At 39.0% G+C, this 20,237-nt stretch overlaps 2 protein-coding genes and 1 non-coding gene across 3 annotated transcripts; all 3 read left to right on the forward strand.

Annotated features, from left to right (window-relative positions):
- Positions 1-1,116: 1,116 nt before the first annotated feature.
- Positions 1,117-9,588, forward strand: RBM34 (RNA binding motif protein 34). The gene is made up of 10 exons (XM_026109882.2): positions 1,117-1,497; positions 2,994-3,136; positions 4,248-4,470; positions 5,109-5,168; positions 5,734-5,777; positions 6,273-6,356; positions 6,601-6,664; positions 6,756-6,798; positions 8,408-8,526; positions 9,249-9,588. The coding sequence occupies exons 1-10, from the start codon at positions 1,192-1,194 to the stop codon at positions 9,519-9,521; spliced, it is 1,359 nt and encodes a 452-aa protein (XP_025965667.1). The 5' UTR covers positions 1,117-1,191; the 3' UTR covers positions 9,522-9,588.
- A 2,278-nt stretch (positions 9,589-11,866) lies between these two features.
- TOMM20 (translocase of outer mitochondrial membrane 20) lies at positions 11,867-19,697 on the forward strand. Its single transcript, XM_026109795.2, has 5 exons — positions 11,867-12,155; positions 16,916-16,962; positions 17,680-17,761; positions 18,048-18,190; positions 19,291-19,697. The coding sequence occupies exons 1-5, from the start codon at positions 11,882-11,884 to the stop codon at positions 19,333-19,335; spliced, it is 591 nt and encodes a 196-aa protein (XP_025965580.2). The 5' UTR covers positions 11,867-11,881; the 3' UTR covers positions 19,336-19,697.
- Positions 12,878-13,012, forward strand: LOC112989005 (small nucleolar RNA SNORA14). The gene has a single exon (XR_003260686.1). It is a non-coding gene; the product is annotated as a small nucleolar RNA SNORA14 (small nucleolar RNA).
- Positions 19,698-20,237: the final 540 nt, after the last annotated feature.

Genomic DNA, 20,237 nt, shown 5'->3' on the forward strand with positions numbered 1-20,237 from the left:
CTGCTGAGCGGCATTAACATGCCTGTTTTGCCTTAGTTTGTGGAGCAAAGGCTTATGCTACTTGCTATTTCTAATAAAAAGGGGGCTCAAAGCTTATGATGTCTTTTCCTAGCCTCAGCTTGGCACAGACATTTCTACTAGTCAGGCTTTTTAACTGTTGTTTTGTTAGAAATATCATCCTGAGTACTGGCTGTATAACAACAATAAAGAGAGCTTGTCCAAAATACACTCCCATAAAATAGCATTTCTTAGGGTGTCCATTCTTCCACAGCACCACGGGGCCCAAGTTACTCTTTTTATAAACCAAAGCAACACTTCTCTTTTAACAATTTCTGGCATCCTGAATCATCTATAAACCTATTTTAGGTAGAAGCAGCATGAGAAGATGGAAGAAGGTAATTATGGAATAAGTTTTGTAACCCTTCTCAAACTGTCCTGATGACAGGAAACCTGGAGCTCAGCCTGTTCTGAAAAAAAATGAAAGAGTATTACTTTTTTCCCCAAAATGCTAATGCATAGCTAATATTTTGCGTGTTTTTAGATTATCAAAACTATAGCAAAACATATTGAACAAGTATATGAATTGGAATATAACATCCTGCTTCAGAAAAGCTTATATCCACATGAAACTGGTTACTGCAATGGTGGTGTAGGATTTCTAGGAAATGAAGTTTTGCATTAGGTGAAGTTTTTGATGAGAGAGTTTATAATGAAAGACAGAACTTGTTATGTCCTCTGCATAGTTTTATTTCTATCGGCTACTACCATCAGAAGAATTTCCTGGCTGGTAGCAGGCTACTGTAAATGCCTCCCTCTCGGAAACCAGCTCTAACTGTTCATTTTGTGTTTGCACTTTCAGAAATGACTACTGTCAAACATACTGCCACACACAATCTTTAAGTTCATTGCCCCGAAGTCTGCCACCTCAACGTCATAGCCAGTGCTATGAATGAACTGTGTTCTTGTTTCTCATTAATACTTCAGTCTCGCGAGCAGGTGTAAAGCCGTACGTTACGGGGAACGTTACGAACGCAAGCGGGACAACAGCGTCAGCCCAACAGCCGCGCGCCTGGAAGGCCGCGCGCTGGGGAGGCCCCGCCCCGTGCGGGCCGGGCTAGCGAGTGCGCCGGAAGTGACGGAGCCCGGCAGCCTCTTCCGTCTCCGTCTGCCTCTCCGTCAGAGCGGGCGGGCATGAGGGGGCGTCGGGGGCTCGACGGTCCGCGAGACCTGTCGCCGCGTGTCAGCGCGCGCGCCCTCCCGCTTCCGCCTCCCCCTCCCCGCGCGCGCGCTGCGCCCCTCCCCCCTGCGCCGCGCCGGCCGTTGGGCTGCCGCGCCGGCTGTTGGGCTGACGCTGTTGTCCCGTGCAGGGTCCCGAGTGGGGAGTACGTGGTCGGGCAGGTGGTCAACAGCCTGTTCTCCGGCGAGGCGGCGGCGCGGCCGCTCGCGCGGCTCTTCAGCGGGGCTGCGGCGCCCCCGGTGTTGGTGGCCGTGCCCAGGGTAAGTGCCGCCGCGGCGACCGCGGGCTTCTGGCCGCTCGGGGGAGGTGAGTCTCCTGTCGGCCTGCGGAGGGGTGGAAGACAGCAGCAGCGCCATTCCCGGCTCGTCCTTTCGCAGTGTGTGCGTGTGTACGCGTGAGCCCCAAAGGGAGAGCGGTGAGGTAATTCCTTACGTGAGTTCACTGCTTCTGTGGACTGTGAAGACTGACATTTGGTGTGAAAGTGATGCTATTCTTGTGTCTAGATAGTTTCTGTAAGCAAAGTTTTAAGTTTCATACCTTTTTGTGGTTTGTTACTGTTTCTGCAATGCAGCAGTTTTCTTTTGTCCTCCTGCTCATGTATTAAAAAGACCAAATAATAATAGTTGGTAATTCTGTTTCCTTCAAAAAGGAAGCGATATCTTTATTTGATGATGTTAGCGTACTGTATCCTTAAAACAGTGATTTTGGTGGCAAACATGTAGATGCATACTGCTTATCTTAAATGATTGCTAGTTCTGTCTATTATTTACTGTGTAAGCAAACTTTAAAGAAAATCTGATTTCACAAATGGAGCCATTCAGAAGCAGCAGCTGTACCCATTACGCATAAACTTTATGCATCCAAAAACCTTTGATGCTTGTTACATCACAGATTTGTTAGACAAATGTATTGCTCCACGGTCAAACACTTTGCAGTGGGTTTTGGATAACACAGCAAGTCTTTCCTCTTTGGAAAAAGTGTTGGGTTCAAAGGCCTCAATGCTGTTTTCTCCAAGATCCTTCTAGGGATCAGCCCTGACTTATCTCCACAGTATGTGAAATGAGGCAGGATTTGGTCCTAAAAGACATACTTGCTCATCATACCATGCTTGGAAGAGAACAGTATCTTTCTGAAAATAACTGTTGCCCCTTTTTCAGGCTATGAAAAGCAGGGACGTGGCTAAGCAAGGCTGTAAGTTCCTCTCAGAAAGCTTATGTGCTGGCATGGTAGATGGTTGTCCTGAGGATACGTGTTTCATGTAGCACAAACATTGAACAGACCTTTTAAACTGGTTTAAAACATACCCTGAATGAGCAGTTCTGATCTGTGTCATTTTTCTTCATGTTATGAAAGTGTAAATAAACAGCTTTTTTTGGGAGGAACAAGAGGGCAGGTGATTTTCCCAGGGATAGAGGTTAGTTTCTATTACCCTCTTGCAGTAAGACCGTAGTTATTTTTATGCATTGTCTCTTTTTATAGCTTTCTGGAATTTAAGTTTCCTAGCACTGATTGCTTTTCATAAACTGCTGTTACTATGGTGATTCCATTAAAAGTAGAAATGATGTGACAAGGGTGGATGGTGGGATGGATGTACCAACGACCAGAGAGATCTGAGTTGTAGGAAACATCTCTTCTTGCAGAGTTAGTGGCTTCTATCAATCAGTGGCATTCCAAACAAACTGAAAAATATAAAATAATTGTAGAATGTTTGGGGAATTTTATTTTCCCAGTTAACATCTTTTAATTTTTTTTTAAGGAAAATAAGAAGAGAAAGCATACAAAAGAAGCGGAGAAAGTGTCAGAAGATCACAGCTCATCTATCAGACAGGAACCTCCTGCAAGAGTGAAGAAGGCCAAAAAGAAGGAACTTTCGAAAGCAGAGAAAAAATTGGCAAACAGGTGAGTAGATGATACTTTTGTGATAAGATTAAAAACAAAAAACAAAAAAACAATCCCAATTAGATTAATTATAAGGTTATGAGCGTAGTGAAACAGTAAAGTTCTATTCTACCCTTCACTTTAACTTTGTGTCTTAAGAGGGTTGTTGTTGTATGGGTAACTTCCTATAATTTGCCTCAAGAGGTAATGAATATTTTAACTTCTTGAGAGAGAGGGGTCCCAGCTCCATGAAATAATAAAAACTCTGTTAAGGAGCTGCCTAGAGGACATGCAGATTTAGATGTATCCTGTTCTGGTATAGGTGGTGCTTTCAACTGTAGCTGGCTTTATCAAAGAGACCTGCAGAGGAGCAAAGGCACTTCCAGTAGGAATAAGGTGCTCGAGTTAGTGTTCCTCAGCATGCCTGCCTGTAGACTACTAGTATTGCTGTGACACAGTTATTTTGTGTCATGGAGGCTTAAATGAATAGTGCCCATTCTCTTAAAAATACAGGGTGAACTGAAGATACTGTCAAACCAAGGTCAAAGTTATTTTCTGTATAGCTCATGGATAATGAAATTCACCTGATTATAGCTCTTGATGGGGCTAACACTGTGTCCTCTTTCTGACACTATGTGGTGTTGCATCCTCTGTGCCCTTGAAACATTATCATTTGTTTGCTGTTCTGGTGCTTGCAGCATTTCAGAGGCTTCTTCAGATCTGCTTATTGTTCATGGATCTCAAAGGATTTTCAGTTATAAGAGCCCTGGATGTTGGAAATTAATTTTTTACTTAGTTTTAGTGTACAGAGATGAAAATGCTTTCTTTTTTTCTCCCCATCAAATTCTAGACAATAGAAAATATTGTTTACTTCTGAATTCTTTTTTTATTATACCTACTAAAAATGCATGCAAGGTCACTAGGACAGCAAATAATTATTTTTTCTATTGTGGAATGATCAGATTTGTTTGTTTAATGCAAAATAGGGAAAAATAATGTTTTTGAAAATCTTATCTTGAATATCTTCATTTAAAATATAAATTAAAATATTTATCTTGGGGGCTTCACTTCTTCGACCTCAAAAGCTGTGCTTTTTCACATTATTGTAATTTGTATATATTTTTCTGAAAAGGGAGAGTGCTTTGGAACAGGCAGATGAAGAAGAGGAGCGAAAAGAGTTTCAAAGCAAAGAGAAACAAAAAATCCGAAGTTCTCATGCCATCACCAAAAGTGTTGTTAATTCAGATACAGGTATTACGGTAAAACAACAAAAGAAAAAAAATGAAGCTGAGGAAATGATAAAAAACAGAAGAACAGTGTTTGTTGGAAATTTACCTGTCAACTGTACTGCTCAGGTATGTGAATGGATGCTGTCAGTTAAAGGAATGAAAAGAATTATGGCAGTCCTTTGTTTAAAGGGATGTCTCCATTTGAAAAAATCATGTATCTGTGAATAAAATTGCTTTCTGTGAAAGTAGGAAATAATGCTCATTATCAGAAACTGTTAGAGGCAGTCTCTCTCTCTTTCTCTCTCTCTCTCTCTCTCTCTCTCTCTCTCTCTTTTTTATTTGAGGCAGGCTGTTTACAGCAGTGGATGCAGTTGTTCTTTCTTCAGCATAATTGGTTAATTTCTTTTTCAGTGACAAGACTTTTATTAAATAGGAACTAAGAGTACAAAGCTAGAATCTACATCTGATTTTGAATCCAAGTAATGTTTTAGATCGTTGCATAAAATACTTCACATTTATTATACCTTTTTATAGTAAGGTGTATGAATTCAGTTGTAGCAATCAATAGGATAAGCACAGAAATTGTTATAAATTGCTTGTGTGTCTTTTCAATATTATAAATTATTGTCATGGATGCATAAAAGTCAGCTAATACTTCCTACCTCGTGTGAGTGAAATGAAAATAATTAAAAACTTACAAGTAGTTCAACAATTATTTCCATGATGAAAAAATGTATTGAATATCTAAAATGTCTTCTGTTTAGATGCTGAAGTCTCTTTTTAAAGAGTACGGACAAATAGAATCCATTCGATTCCGTTCTGTGGTATGTTTTTTCCTTTAATAAAATCACTTTTCTGACCTTAGAGTCTAGTATTCATAAGGCTTCCATCCTCATTTGATCAGAAACAGATTTGGTTGATTATCTCCCCCTCCCGCCCCTTTTAGAGCTGTAACTTTGGAGAATTCACCAGAGATGCCAGATACATCTTTCCTTTCATTACATTTTACTTTTCCTATAATAGCAGTTAATATCAGAGTTGTATTTTTTTCTGTGCGAAGTATGCCTTTATTATTGCTTTTATAGTTAAGGTATTATTCAGCTGGTTTTAAGTTACAGTAGTAAGGACATACCGTCCGCAAATCAGCGCGGTGTGTTAAATAGCTGAAGATAACCATCCTGGAACTCAAGAAACGTAACGAAGTAAGTCAAAGCAACCTATAAAATTTTGAGGTCTTCCTAGGTCATCTGTAGGAATAGCCGTTTACAATTGCTCACTGTATTGGCTGTATTACTCTGAGTGGGAACAGTACCTCTTTGTCTTCAAGAACAAATATTTGAGTTAGATGGACGTAAGAGCCACTTACCTAAAGCTCTGTTTATCTTACAGGTTCCAGCAGAAGATACTTTATGCAAAAAGCTAGCAGCCATAAAGTAGGTTCCACTTGTGACTTTCATGCTTTATTTTTCAAGGCAAAAATAATTTTTAAGTGTTTGTTGTTATGCATTTGGCTATGTTTATTTTTTTTCTTTTGCATATCTTTGACTTTTTTCATTATCTTTGTGCGTAGGCAAATTTTTTCATGACAGGAAAAAAAGAATTGTATCTGTTATAGTAGTAAATAATTAGTTATGTAGGTTATCTCTTACCTTTTAGGAAAGAGAAAGATGAAGTGCTAAAAGTCTTGAATTCCTTTGGTTGTGTTTATGAGATGAGGAAGCTTAATCAGGGTGCATATACGGAGAGTATAAAATGTACAGCGGAACTCTGTTGGATATGAGAGGCTAATTCTGCCTTTAAGAGAAGTGAAGTTGTTATTGTGTGTGAAGCAGAAGAGATGTAAATGTGTTTAACAAGAAATGTGTGTGCAGTGTGTGTGCTTTGTCTGAGAATTATTTAAATATTTGCATCTTTTCCCTCTCTTTCAGGCGTAAGGTACACCCTAACATGAAGTACATCAATGCTTATGTTGTTTTTAAGGAAGAATGTGATGCCATTAAGTCTCTAAAAAAGTAAGCTTCAGTTTTATTCCTTATCCTCTGTTGAACAGGTGGATTTACAAAGGCGTTAAAAGATAAATTTAAACTGCCTCCTCGCTTTTGCTTGAATCAGAATAAAAACATTTCTTTGAACTTAAAAGTGAATTTGCTTATGGAATAATGCTACACAGTGACTTTGTAAATTAAGTACTACTTATTCGTTGGATTATTCTATTTTCTTTTTAAAATCTTTTGTTTTTTCTTTTGGCTACAAAAGAAATGGAACACAAATTGCTAGTGGATTTCACATCAGAGTTGACCTTGCATCAAAAAACAGTTCAGTAAGTAATATATGTGACTTGAAAAGGACTTTTCTGTTTTTTGCTGTAACAAATAACTTACTTTCTTGTATTTCTTCTTTGTTTTCTTTAGCATGACAATAAACGGTCTATATTCTTGGGAAATCTCTCATATGGTAAGTCTAAAATGGATTATCATAAACACCATTATTTCACTTTTGTTGAATATGTTAGCATTAGGATTTTTTTCTTCTGTTATTTATGGAGCATGTTATCTAAACGTCTTTTGCTGGAATTTAATTTTAAAATAGCTCATCTAATTTTTAACAGAAACACTTGAAGGAGTTGGAATTTTCTGGTAAATTCTGCAGGTGAATTGTTTTCATCTGTTATTATTGCTAAAAATACAAGCACTGTTTTAGTTCTTGTTTTTACTTGATAGTTTTTTTAAATAAATATGACTAAGCTGCTTAGGTCATAGATTCCCTAGACTGTCAAACATGTACTACTACTTGTGTGTGAACCACTTCCAAGTAACGCACAGTGGCAGCTTCTGATTTTGATGCTGTCTGTGAGCCACAGAGTGAGCAACTCTGTACAGGCAATTATTGGCAATTGGTCGTTACTCTGGAGGCACTTCCTACTGTATAGTTCAGGTCAGTGCTTAATGAACATTCAGCTGCTTCTGAGTAGAGTGGAGAGTAGATGAAGAGATCACTGTCAGGTGGGGTCCATATGAAGGGTGTTAATGGAGTCAGGTTGCTTGGGATGAACATATAACTTTGTGGTGGTGTGAATGTGTAAATATACAGGATGAATGCATGCCCTATGCCTGTGACCTGACACAGAGCTGTGTCATGTACTGCTGACGGTAATGCCAAATAAACAGGTTTTAGACTTCAGCCTAAAACTTGGCCCGTTTGAAAAGCTGGACAGGTGACAAATCTGGTTTTGGTGACATTTCTTAAGTCCGTCATTGTGTAGATCTTGTGGTAATTCTGTGTGTTCTTCTGTGCATGCTGCAGAAGAAACAGTTCAGACATTGACAGTGCTCTGGAAATGACTGCAGCAGCTTGAACCCTTGTTAGCCTATCTAAGTCCTACTGTTTTAATTAAAGCTGTACTATTAAGTTCAGCTCTTCCCAGTAGTGCAGATATGATTATACCTGTGTAAAGGAATTTACCATAGTAGAAAGTGTACCTGTACAGAAAAGAGAATAACCTATATTTTGGTATTGGTACATCATGCTTGTCTTTCTGATAGCATAGGTGTGAGAAAACCTCACAAATGCAGCCGTTATCAGGACAGAGGTATAGCACCTGTGAGTAAAAGCTGTAAATCCCTTCTCCCCCATTCAGCTAAAATTCATATTTCAGTTAATGAGCCGGAGACCTTAAGAACTGCCAGCTCAAGCTCGTTATCATTGGTATTAATTCTCAGAAATAGGTTTTGGCATAAGAAGGAGCTATAAAAATGTAGCACAAATCTTAATTTCTGCCCTGTTCAAAGGATAAATTATTTGAAAAATTTGTTTCAGTCTGTGCCTTCTTTCTCCTTCGTGATTTGGTTTTATTGTACTCTTCAAAACTAGAGAATCAGTAACTGTCAAAATAAATAGAACTAAAGTCTGTATTGGTAACTTGCTGATATTTTTCTGAATGACTAGGTATGTTTCTTTATCTATAATGGGTAAATATAAAATGTTTGGTAAGGCAAAAGATTTTGGTCAGACTTCTAAATCTGTCTCTCTGAAGAGTCATCTGTTTTATTGCACTTGCCTGCAGACATCAGCGATGATGCTGTGCGAGAACACTTTTCTGACTGTGGAGATGTAGTAGCAGTGCGAATTGTGAGAGACAGACAGACTGGCATGGGCAAAGGCTTTGGCTATATTCTCTTTGAGGTATGTATGAATGGCATGCTTCAGGACACTGGTAGTTTTCCACAAACTGCACTGGGATTTGCCTTTATGTCCTGTTTATTTTTGCCTTTATATGTGGGACTAACCAGTAGCATTATTTGTATAAGTAGCTTGGAAGACCAGTCGTGTGGAAGCAGATACGAAACAAACTGTTTTAGGCTGTGTAGAATGAAAAGTTTTAAAATGTTGGAGGTGAAATATATAAATTTTTATTAGACATTTAAAGGAGGAAAATATGATGAACTTACTTGGCATAAATGGAATTTTCACCCATTTCTGTCTAGGTGGAATTCTTTTCAATAGCCAGTTATCTTATTAGCTCACCCTGCTTCAGATTTGGTACAGCTTTTTTTCTCTGTAGTCTCCCAGTGTGGTCCTCCTTAGTGTTTCCTCCAGCCCGGTACCATTCCCCCTGCCATGTTTTTTCTTTCATTTCTCCACCTCTTTCTTTGACATTTTGTGTAGGCTGTTTGAGAACTTGTTTTCAAGTATCTGTGCCTAGAATGCCTGAGGTGTGGACTATGTAGGTTTGCTCATGTTTCTGAGCACAGCAGAGATGTTGTGTCATTCAACAAAGCAAGCAGTCTGGCACTGTCTATTGCAAAGTTCTGCTTACAAGAAAATAAAAAAAAGGAGAGACAGCTGTATCTGAAAGTCAGCAATTGGAAGTATGCTACTTTTAAACTGAATGTCTGCTTTTGTAGAATATGGATGCTGTACATCTTGCTCTGAAACTCAATAACTCTGATCTAATGGGAAGAAAGCTGCGAGTGAAGCGCTGTGTTGAGAAGGGGAAAGCACAGCAGCAAAATCCAAATCAGTCTCGTGGTCCTAAGGACAGAGTTGGTACTATGTTAAAAAATAAAAGATACTCCAATGATCCATTTGTTGGTGAAAAAGCAACTCCACTAAAAAAGAGTACTAAAGCAAAGAGACTAAAAAATATTACTAAAAAGAAAGTTGGGAAAAACAAATAGTCTTTTGACAGAGCTAACTGAAATATGTAAAAATATTCATTATTTTTAATAAAATCTTTGAATACAAGAGTGTTCTGTCATAAATTTTGCTTGCTAATACAGTTATAATCATCCTTAGTATTCACCCTGGCTGTCTGAGGTTTTTTTGGTTGGTTGTTTCTCTCAGAAAGCAGTACAACCCTTACAAGGTTTGCATCCATATCCCAATCATAGTACAGAAATTGCATGGTTTTAATACTGTGCTCCAGAAATACATTTCCGTCTGGTGTCTCACAGCAGAGATTAATAGGATTCTTTCCTTTGGGCTTGTTTGTGTAGAATTACTCAAAATTAATACTGAAGTAGTCCTAATATAAATGAGATTAATTTTGCACTGCAAAAAGGTGTAAAAAGAAATTTTCTACTTATGAGTGGAAAATACAAAGTTACTAAATGAATTGAAAATAGAAGTTTAATGTATTATTGTCTGATTATCCCTTTGTAACTATGTTTAAAAAGTGAATTCCTCATTTGGTGTTTTTCTTACCAGTTGTCCTGTTCTGAGTTGTATTTCATTTCATAGTGGGAAATTTAGAATAACAAAACTGATTTTATTCAGTTACACATCATGTGGTTTTAAGATCTGATTGCGTTTCCATAACAGACCAGTCACTGGGAATTAAAAAAGCTCTTTAAGGAATTAACATCTATGCTTCAAGTGCTAGTGTAATCTAGCTCAGGTTCTGTCCCTCTGCAGCATAAATCAACCTTGACCTTGTTAAGCCTTTACTGATGCCTGCCATCTGAAATGTGAGCTGTCGTTTGTTTCATATCATAAGAGAGATTGTTGACAGGTCTAGGGGCCCTCTTTACTACTCGTTTTGGAGGTTCTGTGGATCAGACCTGGCTCATCTTTGTGAGATGGGGGAATTAGTGTATAACTGCACAAACACATCAGGGTTGGACCAGTAACATGCACCTAAATTAGATGGGATTAACAGAAGTGTCACAGCTTTCCCTCAGTTAAGCTGTACCTGAGTAGCAACAAAATAAGACATGGAATAACCTTTAATAAAAATGTTTATATTGTATCTGACTTCCTACAATGTAGTGTTCAAAGTCCCACCATTGGGGATTTTATACTGAGCTAAACTGTTAAGGTTATAGAAAATAGTTACAGGATGCTGATCCGATAAGAGGCCAATTTATGATTTTTTTTTCCTCTTTAAAGCGTTGTTCTGACGTTTTAGAAATTTAAGTTTGCATCATCTTTAACTTGTAAGCACGTTCTCATGTTAATACTTCTAATACGTTGTATGGCCATACCTGAATTCTAAAATGCCTTGCTTATAAATCCTCTTGGGCCAGGGTCCATCTCTGGCTATATCTTTACTGGAATTATGGGGCTGGGGGAGGAGGAGAGAATTGATTTGAAGTATATGTTTAAATACTTAAATTTACAGCAGTTCAGTTTTACTATCTGGGCTGTGAAAAGTCCCCTCTCAACCTGGTATAGTGAACTAAACAAAACCATTTTAAGTCAATCTAAAAATAATGGCTCATGTCAGAATAAGTGTGTGAAGTTATGCACATCACTACCTCTATAGTTTTTAACTGTTAAGCTTCAGTTTGTAAGACTGGTCTTAAGGTAACGCTGAGTTCAGTGATGTGCTGACATGGTGACTACTACAAATGCTACTGGGGAAAAGGCATTTACTCTTATATTCATGTTCATCTTTCTTGACCTTGCAGTAGGAAAATCTCTCTTAAATCAATTACTGTAAATGCTTTTTCCCTAAGTTTTAGGGTCAGTAGGGCTAAAGGCGAAAGATCAGCAATGAAAATGTGCTACAGAGCAGTGCAAACAATGTTGGATTTCATTTGCATCTGTGCCCTGTATTCGGGCAGTCAGTTTTATTGTTCAGTTTGTTTTAGCCCTAAGTTTATTCAACTTACTTTCATAGAAAACAGCGTGTGGGATTGTTTTCCCCATTGGTTTAATAGTTGTCTTGGAAGTTGTTAGTTTACTGATTTTTTTGGGGGGGGGGGGGACGTAAGGCTATTTTTAACCCTTTCGGGCTTGCCTCACGCTCCCTTACCCCGAGGGTAAGGAGGCAACGCTGTGGCGGCCGCGGCGGGCAGCCCGGGCCCCTGGCGTCGGGGCTTTGTCGCCGTCCGCCCCGCGGTGCGGTGGGGCTGCCGCCCCCCACCCCGGAACCTGGCCCTCGGACGCCCGAGGCTGTGGCGGCAGGGACCGGTGTCAAGATGGCGGCGGGACGCCCCTCTCGGGGAAAGGACTCCTGCCGCAGCGCATGCGCCGCGGAGGGGGCGCCGTTCCCTTCGCAGGCACTGGCGAGGGCGCCCTCGGCTGTCGCTGCCCGATGACGCCAGCCCGGAAGCGAGGTGGGGTCCTTCCTCGCGCGCCGCTCGCTCCAAGGTGCCTGCGAGCTCGGCGCCCAGCTGTGCGGAGGGGGCGGCGGGGACGCGTGGGCGAGGCGCGACCGGACCTGCCGCTCTCGGCGCCGGGCAAGATGATGGTGGGCAAGACCAGCGCCATCGCCGCGGGCCTCTGCGGGGCCCTTTTCATCGGCTACTGCATCTACTTCGACCGCAAGAGGCGGAGCGACCCTAATTTCAAGAACCGGCTGCGGGAGCGTGAGTGTCCCGGTCATCCTCCCCTGCCCCCCCGGGCCGCGGCCCGTCCCCAACGGCCCCCGCGCGCGTCCGCCACCCCTCAACGGTCGTTTCGGCTGGCGGGGGGCGGCCCGTGGGGCCTCCGCAGCGCCCTGCCGCCCCCGGGGCTGGCCGGGGCGCCGGGGTGGTCGACCTGCCCCCCCCCCCATCGTGTCGGCGCCCGGGCAGCGGCTGAGAGCGGCCTTTAGTCCCTGGCGCCCGCCCGCGGCCTGAGCCTTCGGCGCTCTGCGCGGGAGCGACCCCGCGGGGCGGAGCGGAGCCGGCCGGGGAGTTGCGGCGGGGCCGAGCCCACGAGGCTGCGCTCGGGGCGCCGGGCCGGGCCTTGCGGGCCTGGAGGCGCCGTGATTCGTCTGTACGAGTCTCCCAGGCCCTGCTTTTTGCTGCCTCTCCTGCTCTCTTTCTCTAAGTCAGGGTACGGCTCTTTCCTCTTGATCGTATTTTCTGTGATTTGTCTAAGTGTTAGATAATGTTAAGTTTCCGCATTTGAAACATTGCTTGGAAATAATTCACCTACCTTTTTAAAAAAAATCTTGTCCTATGCGCTCAGCCAGATATATCACTGCTGTATTTTACGTGATGATTTTTGCTTTTGGAAGACAATCTGATAAAACAGTAATCTGTTGTTGTGAAGCTGTTGCTGCGGTAGGGGGAGGGAAAATAGCAGCACTCAAATATTTTATCTATTGCATTCTTAACCCTCCTGGCAGCTTTGTTGTTAGTTTCCAGGATAAGAATGAATGCCATAGAAAACTGTTGATTTATCCAAAATGTTGAGCTCTTCTCCCATGGCTCTTCATTATTTCACATCTTCAACATTAGTTTAAATGTTTCAATAATTGATGAGGTTTTAAATCTAGCTAAGATAAACTTTCATGGCAAGTAAACATTAAAGGATCAGTAACTTGATTGATGGAAGAATTAATAACTGATGTCTTGAAAATGAGTGTTGATGTTGGCAATTCAATCAACAATGTTTTTATTATGATGTTGCTGAACATAGGAAAAGTCTTTGGTAGGGAACATATTGGACTACATAAGATTTTCTTGTAGAAGAACTGAAAGTAATTTTTACATCCTGTTATTTTTATTATCTGAGCTGCTACCAAGTAATCTTTTAGTCAAACTGTACACTTGCACTACAAACCCTGCAGTGGAACTCGCTGTGATTAACCATTTACAATTTCTTTATAAAGTGGAAAAATTCGTTGTGTTTTTTTTAGGGGGTAATCATTGTCCTTTTGAAGACATCACTGTAGACTTACAATCCTTGGATGTGATGCATTGGGCTACTTTTAATTGTAAAGCTTTAGATAAGACAATTTTTTTTTTTTAATTCTTTCACCGTTTCTTTAGTACAAGTGCCTCCGTAGTAGCATCAGTGACCTGATTAGGACAGCATTTTTGTTGTCGGATGATATTTTACAGATGATATCTGTAAAATATTTGTCAAAAACCGGTCAAACGCAGCAGCCAGTTGAGCACTAGAGCTGCTAACAATTCCTTAGATGAAGATGCATTGTTTGTCAGATAATAGTAGGAGTGTTTTGTGAAAGACTTGTAGGCATCACCTTTACAGCAGATCTTTGCAACTAACATGCTTAGGATAAGACGGTGATGCAGCTCAACCAAAATTTGTGAAGGACAGTGGATCTTACGTGTCGATGTATTGACCATCTTATGAAGTCAAGCAAAGACTGTCAAATGAAAAACCAGTGCCTTTTAGCTGTCCCAGTTACATTTTCCATCCTTCTTGGGGAGCTGTATTAGGACAACAGTTTGAGTTGCAAAGATTAATAGTAAAAATGGGTTGGCCACACTCAGGTTTCAGAGGGAAAAAAAGAAGTTATTTTCTGGGAATCTTGGAAGAACTTCTGGGCTTTGATTTTCTGGATGTCTTCATCTTATTTATTTAGCAGATTTAGTGTTCTTTGAGTCTTTTGACGTTCCTGGCATTGGTACTAACTCATTATTTAATCTTGGAACCAAAAGATAAGAAGGCTGTAAACATCTGGAGTTGTTTAATCTCAAAAGCTCTATTTTAAGATGACTAAATTTTAGGTGTATTTAATATTTTTGTTCTTGAATGTGTGTAACAGAACTGTTCTGTATGCAAGTATAGACACTGGTCTCTTCATTCAGGGATAGCCAAAATGTCGAACTCTTCACTTGACCTCAAAGCATATTCTGCATGCTTTGGACAGCTGAGTAAGAGGAGAGCACTGGGTGGGTTTCACAACTGGAGAAGATGCAAATATCCTTTTGGTTGTTCTGCCCCTTTGTGGGATTGGGTGTGAAGCTGCTGGGGCACCCAAGGACTTTTACAACCAATGTCAGTTCACATTTGAAATTTCTTCCCCATCAAGAGCTGTGCCTGAAAAACCTGCAAGTCAAGTGCAGTTTGAGAGCTGCAGTTTAGCTGTCTGTTTTGGGTGGGTGCATGCATCTGTGTGGGTGCATGCAGGTTTCTGTATAAACCAAAATTCCTTCTATGAAAAGTTACCTTTGTTCACTCCCTCCCCTTTCTTTAGTTTGATGATATTTTTAGAAAAAATAGAAGTTTTTTTATTTTCTTGCAGATCCTGGAGGGAAAATTTTTTTTTGTTGTTTTCAAAAGCCATCACTTTTTGCTGTTGTGTTTGAAGCGTAACTTTGGCTGTTCCAAAAAATTTTAAATTTAGTGCTACAAACCAGTATGGGAGGAATTCCTGAATGTCTGTTAGAGCTATTGTGTTCTTTTGTTTGTTTGGTTTTTTTGTAATTGTTTTAGTTAGTGATCTTATAAAGAGATCTGTAAAAATGCCATTTAAAAAAAGAAGAAAATCTGGGTTGTAGTCAGCCTTGGAAGATTCTCTAGATAAACGTTCCGTTTTAAAATCTCGATGTTACTTTGCATTCCCTCATCAGGCTTAGACTAAAATGTATGATTTCATCCATTTGTGATCAGTGGTCAAAAGCTTTTGTTAAAAGGCTATAGTTATCTGCATATGTCATTTTTATTTTTTAATTATTATTATTTGTCTCTGAGTGCCTAGACTGGTGACTAGTAGCTGGTGTAAAGTTTTAGAAGATGTCATAGTACATGCCAAGAAAGCACAACTTTCTCTTGAGAGTGATATGCAAATGTTAAGCTGTAGCACCTTGTACTTTTCACTGACATTTTCACTGAATGCAATGCAGCTGCAAGGTGGCTTATTTTTGCTTGTGAGACATTTCAGATAGGTTTTTTGTTTTCATTTTTATTTCATCTTTAAGATATAACATATAGTGTAAATAAGCTTGCGTAATAGCACAGTTTAAAGTTTTGTGCAAATTAAAGCTTCAGAAAACTTGAGCTGGGCTGATCGAAAGCACCAACTTCCAGAAGAAGAATTTGTTTTCAATACTGGAAATAACCAAAATGATAAAATTATACTGAGCTACGGTTCTATGTGATATGTGATTTTTTTCTGTGTATGATGTTGCAAAATATTGCATACAGGTCAATAAGTTGTAGAAATTAAAGCATTAAAGATTATTAAGATATCATAGAAGAGAAAAAGGTGATCACAGGTACAGTCTGAACTCCTTTTTATATAAGAACACTTGATCTTACCTACAAATTCCACATGTTAGATAGTCACAACTAGAAGATGGTATTCCTGAATGTCTTCTTCATGTGGAAAATCTCCAATTCTTAATTCATTTTCATTAAAATTGCTAGTTATGTTATTTGAAAGTATTTCCAGCTGTTAAAATTGCCTCAGAAGAAATGTCAGGACTATGTGGTAGCTTTTTTTTTGTCATCATGGATGTTTACTGAGCAGATTTTGAGGACAAGTAATAAGACTACAGTTACCAAACTGTATTTAAAAGTTATTTGGTGTAACTATTTCAGTTGGTGAGCTGATGACTTACAAAACTGATTATTCTAAGAAAATCACTAGTATTACTACAATTATAGTAGAATAATTTTTTTCTTGTATGAATAACTCTGCTACTATAAAATATCTTTATACCTCCCTAATGGCATTAAAGCAGAACTTTATATCATTTTAATTACCCTGATATTGCTGAAGTGATACAACTTTCTATTGCGGATAGACTTTACATCTGTGTGTTGGATGACTAAATCTGTAAAAATTTCTTCCCTTTTTTACTATTTTGTTTTTCTCCAGGATTTTATTTCAAAAATGTGTGATCTAATATTGCTTTTGCTGTGGGATGATGGGAGACTGCACCTATTTAAGTAGTTCCCAAGGCTTTGTTATAACGCAGCTGGAAAAGTATGTTTGATGCACTGTGACCTGCTAAATTTTCTGCTGGTCTTACACTATGTGTTTCAAATGACTGTGGCTCATGGTTAGATAGCCCTGTAGTGCTTATCATTGAGTGTAAAGAGATCCTGTGCTACTTGCTCTGGTTCTCTTCCTTTTACTTGCCTCTGTAGTGCATGAAGGTATGATACACTTCAGGCTCTGCACAGTTGGTATTTACCATAGCCAGCAGGAGAATTGCCAGTTTGAGTCAATATGCCACTGCCAGCCCTTATTAGACCTCTAAATGGTATTCTCCTGCAGAGAGTGGGTTGCAATCTTGTGCTCAGTCCTCAATATTTAGAATATATTACCCATTTCTTATTTTGAAAATAACTCTGACTTGTTCATATTTTTGAACTGAAATCTAAAAACTGTTTTTAATTGCAGAATTGGAGATTAAAAGCATACAATTTTTTATCCTAACAGGAAGGAAGAAACAGAAGCTTGCCAAAGAGAGAGCCGGGCTTTCCAAGGTAATACTGTCTTCAATAATGCAATGCTGTTTTTAAAGGTGTGTCATTTGTACCAGGATTATTTGAGAGATTTATTTAAAGGGTGAGTTCTCTGTTGTTGCTTCCAGCATTACAAGCCCTTCTGCAAATATGCAATCTTTATTTTTAACTTTCACAAATAACCATATAAAAGGATTGTTCCTTCTTCATGTCAGATAAAGGCCTTGTACTAGAAAGTATGACATTTCTGATGTGACTTAAGGGTGTTTTCCTCTTTGTAGTTGTCCATAAGGACTTTTCAGATTTAAAAATCATTAGAGGGATACATTTGTGACTGAACTTAAGAATTTCTTGCTAGAAGCATTTGATTTGCTTATGTTTTTCCATACAGCAGTGGATTGTGTAAGAGGGGCTAAATCTCTCTGAACCAAATGTAAGAAATACAGATGTGATAAACATAACACACCATTGAATTTACATTTGCTACAATGATATGCTTAATCAATTGAATTTCAAACGCCATCTCCATACAGATGTGTGATGCAATGATTTGACTTGAGTCTGATTTTCAGAAACACTTGTGTATATTTAATTTAGTGATGATACCTTTTTTTTTTTTGCCAGTTTCACTGCAAGTGTATAGTTGTGTGTTTTTGGTTTAAGTCGAGGATGTTTTCTGCTAACTTGTTTCTTAATCGATGTTTATGGGCCAATTTAAGTTTTATTGTGTGTGTACAGCTGCCTGATCTGAAAGATGCTGAAGCAGTTCAGAAGTTTTTTCTTGAGGAGATTCAGCTTGGAGAGGAACTACTAGCTCAAGGTGATTGCATAATTCTTTTTAAAGAGTAAGTTGTAAAATAGTTATTCTTCACCTTTGCTAGGAGACAATTTCTGAGTGCTAAGCTGTTTTGGGGAGTTAAATTTGCCTAAGAAAATTCAGTTGCTTGTTTTTTAAGCTTCTCTGTTCAGGAGATTCAACAGGGGAGGAATGATGAAATATGCGGATTAATTCTCAGTATTTTAATCCATTGTTGATGGATGCCTTATGTAAATACTTCACACTACATAAGAAGTTTGATTTCAAAATATTACCGTTTGTCATATAGGTGAATATGAGAAAGGCGTTGATCATTTGACCAATGCTATTGCTGTGTGTGGACAGCCGCAGCAGCTATTGCAAGTTCTACAGCAGACTCTGCCTCCACCAGTGTTTCAAATGCTTCTAACTAAGCTCCCTACAATAAGCCAGGTATGTGAAACTTTCCGTGTTGCTGAGGTCTGAAAGTAATTGAACTCTGTGTTATCCACTACATCAGTCTTGAGTATTCTGTTAGTTTTTGTAATATAGCAATGTTCATCTAGATTAAAAGAGTTTTTTTCACCTGAAACTTTAAAAAATGATATAAAAATACCATACCAATACCTTTAATAGCAAACAGCATACAATAGAAATACAAATTTCTCTCATGCTTGGGTGTTTACTAAGCTCTTCTAAACTAGAGTCATTTGATTCCAGCTCTGATATCTGTAAGCAGGTCCACTGTTTCCTAGATGCAAGTTGCAGGTCAGAACAGGGATAACTTTCTTGTATTGGGACTTGTTTTTTGTTTTGTTTTGTTTTAATAGTTAGATATCTATAGTGTTATAGAACTTTGTCAGAATTAATCTGTTGCTTTTGCTTGCCTAGTACTTCTGGGCCAGCTATAAACACAGTGTTAACTAACAGCAGAACACAGTCACTGTTTTGAAAGCTTGCGGGGGGGTAGCTCTGTACAAAATGACTTTCCTTTCTACACTGAGTACAGTGCAGATAATTTGGTAATGTGCTAACAGGTGAGTCTGCCCTAAATAAATAATAGAAGTTTTACTTTCTTGGAACTGTAAGGCTGTGCCCTAATGGTGTTACCTTACAAAGAGCAGAGACTCAGTACTGTGTGTCAGTCAGCTCTCTCTTTGCAGCTCAGGCTTTGTTACATTTCAGTTTATGGTCCATTTAGTGAGTAAAAACACTGAAAAGCACCAGATACACAAGAGGTAATGGTTTGGGGAAGCAATGGAGCAAAAATGTTTCATTAGAGAACAGTGCCAGAAACAACATATAGGTCATCATTTAAGGCTGTCAGGATATTTATCTGACTTTGACTTTGTTAGGTATTGCACAGTGTATAGTTTTTGCAGAACTGGCTTCAAAAAAATTAATGTCAAATAGATTACAATTTTTAACACTTTAATCAGAGTTAATTCAGTAATTGCACTGCTTGATGTTCAGTGTAAAATTACATTGCTTGATAATCAGTTGCCTGCTGTCAATTTTATCTAATTGTGAATGAGTTTTTCTCCTTCTTACAGAGAATTGTAAGTGCACAGTGCTTGGCTGAAGATGATGTTGAATGAGGTCACACCACAACAGGGGGAAAAAGTGTTTTCTTACCCCAGAAGATGAGCATCAGTAGGGGGGATAAAGGGGCAAACATGGTAGTTAAATGGACTGTGTACCACACTGGGTTCTACCAGAGTTAAAATTAACTTTGTGTAGGTGGGTTTCGCAGGATTTTATTTATTATCCCAGTGAAAAGTGTATTTTGATAAGAATTCATTTTATAAATACACTGTGTTATCAAAGTATCACTAACTTCATTATTATTAAAATATGCAGTTGTAATGTTGTACATATAAAGACATAAAACTACGACCTATTAAAAACCCAATGCTCATTTTTGAAAAAACAAAGTTATGGCAATAAAGATTTATCTGCACTTGTGTGTCCCTATAGTACTACTTTAAATTTCCAAACATTTGGGTGTCAGAGCAAACAATCTAAAAATGAGTTAACATTAAAATTTATTTTTAATGTTATGGCTGGTCTTCCAGTGCTTTTAATAATTAAGTTTAAAACCTTGTGTAATTTTCTGACAAAACAGACATGATCATTTAAACAGTAACTGTTCACTCTAAAAAGATGCAAACCAGAACGGTGATAGGTGACTAGCTGCAGAGAGAATGACGAATCTATTTCTTTCAGGAACAATGACATCTGTAGTGATGCAAGTCAAAACCATATCTGTCAAACATGAAAGCTCTATTAATGCAGTTATTTTTGAAATAAAGGTGTTTGGAATAGAACCTTGGAGAGATTTAAAAAATACAGAGGTTTTTCATGAAGCTTGAAACCTTTTGTAGCGCAGGCAGATAGTCTTCAAAGCCATAGAAGATAGTTGTTAACAATTTTGGCGTTTGCCTTAAAAATTTCTGTGCTGGTGCAAGTAACTAAGGTAAGATAATGATATCCCTAGGCT

The sequence above is a fragment of the Dromaius novaehollandiae genome, chromosome 3 (assembly GCF_036370855.1).
Source record: "Dromaius novaehollandiae isolate bDroNov1 chromosome 3, bDroNov1.hap1, whole genome shotgun sequence".
NCBI classification, from domain to species: domain Eukaryota; kingdom Metazoa; phylum Chordata; class Aves; order Casuariiformes; family Dromaiidae; genus Dromaius; species Dromaius novaehollandiae.

Bases quoted from the DNA above. Each gene is read 5' to 3' on its own strand.
- RBM34 (XM_026109882.2), top strand. From the start codon at position 1,192: ATGAGGGGGCGTCGGGGGCTCGACGGTCCGCGAGACCTGTCGCCGCGT. The intron at 5,778-6,272 runs GTAGGTTCCACT...CCTCTCTTTCAG, and splicing joins AAAAAGCTAGCAGCCATAAA to GCGTAAGGTACACCCTAACA. The intron at 6,665-6,755 runs GTAAGTAATATA...TGTTTTCTTTAG, and splicing joins TTGCATCAAAAAACAGTTCA to CATGACAATAAACGGTCTAT.
- TOMM20 (XM_026109795.2), top strand. From the start codon at position 11,882: ATGACGCCAGCCCGGAAGCGAGGTGGGGTCCTTCCTCGCGCGCCGCTC. The intron at 16,963-17,679 runs GTAATACTGTCT...GTGTGTGTACAG, and splicing joins AGAGAGCCGGGCTTTCCAAG to CTGCCTGATCTGAAAGATGC. The intron at 18,191-19,290 runs GTATGTGAAACT...TCCTTCTTACAG, and splicing joins AGCTCCCTACAATAAGCCAG to AGAATTGTAAGTGCACAGTG.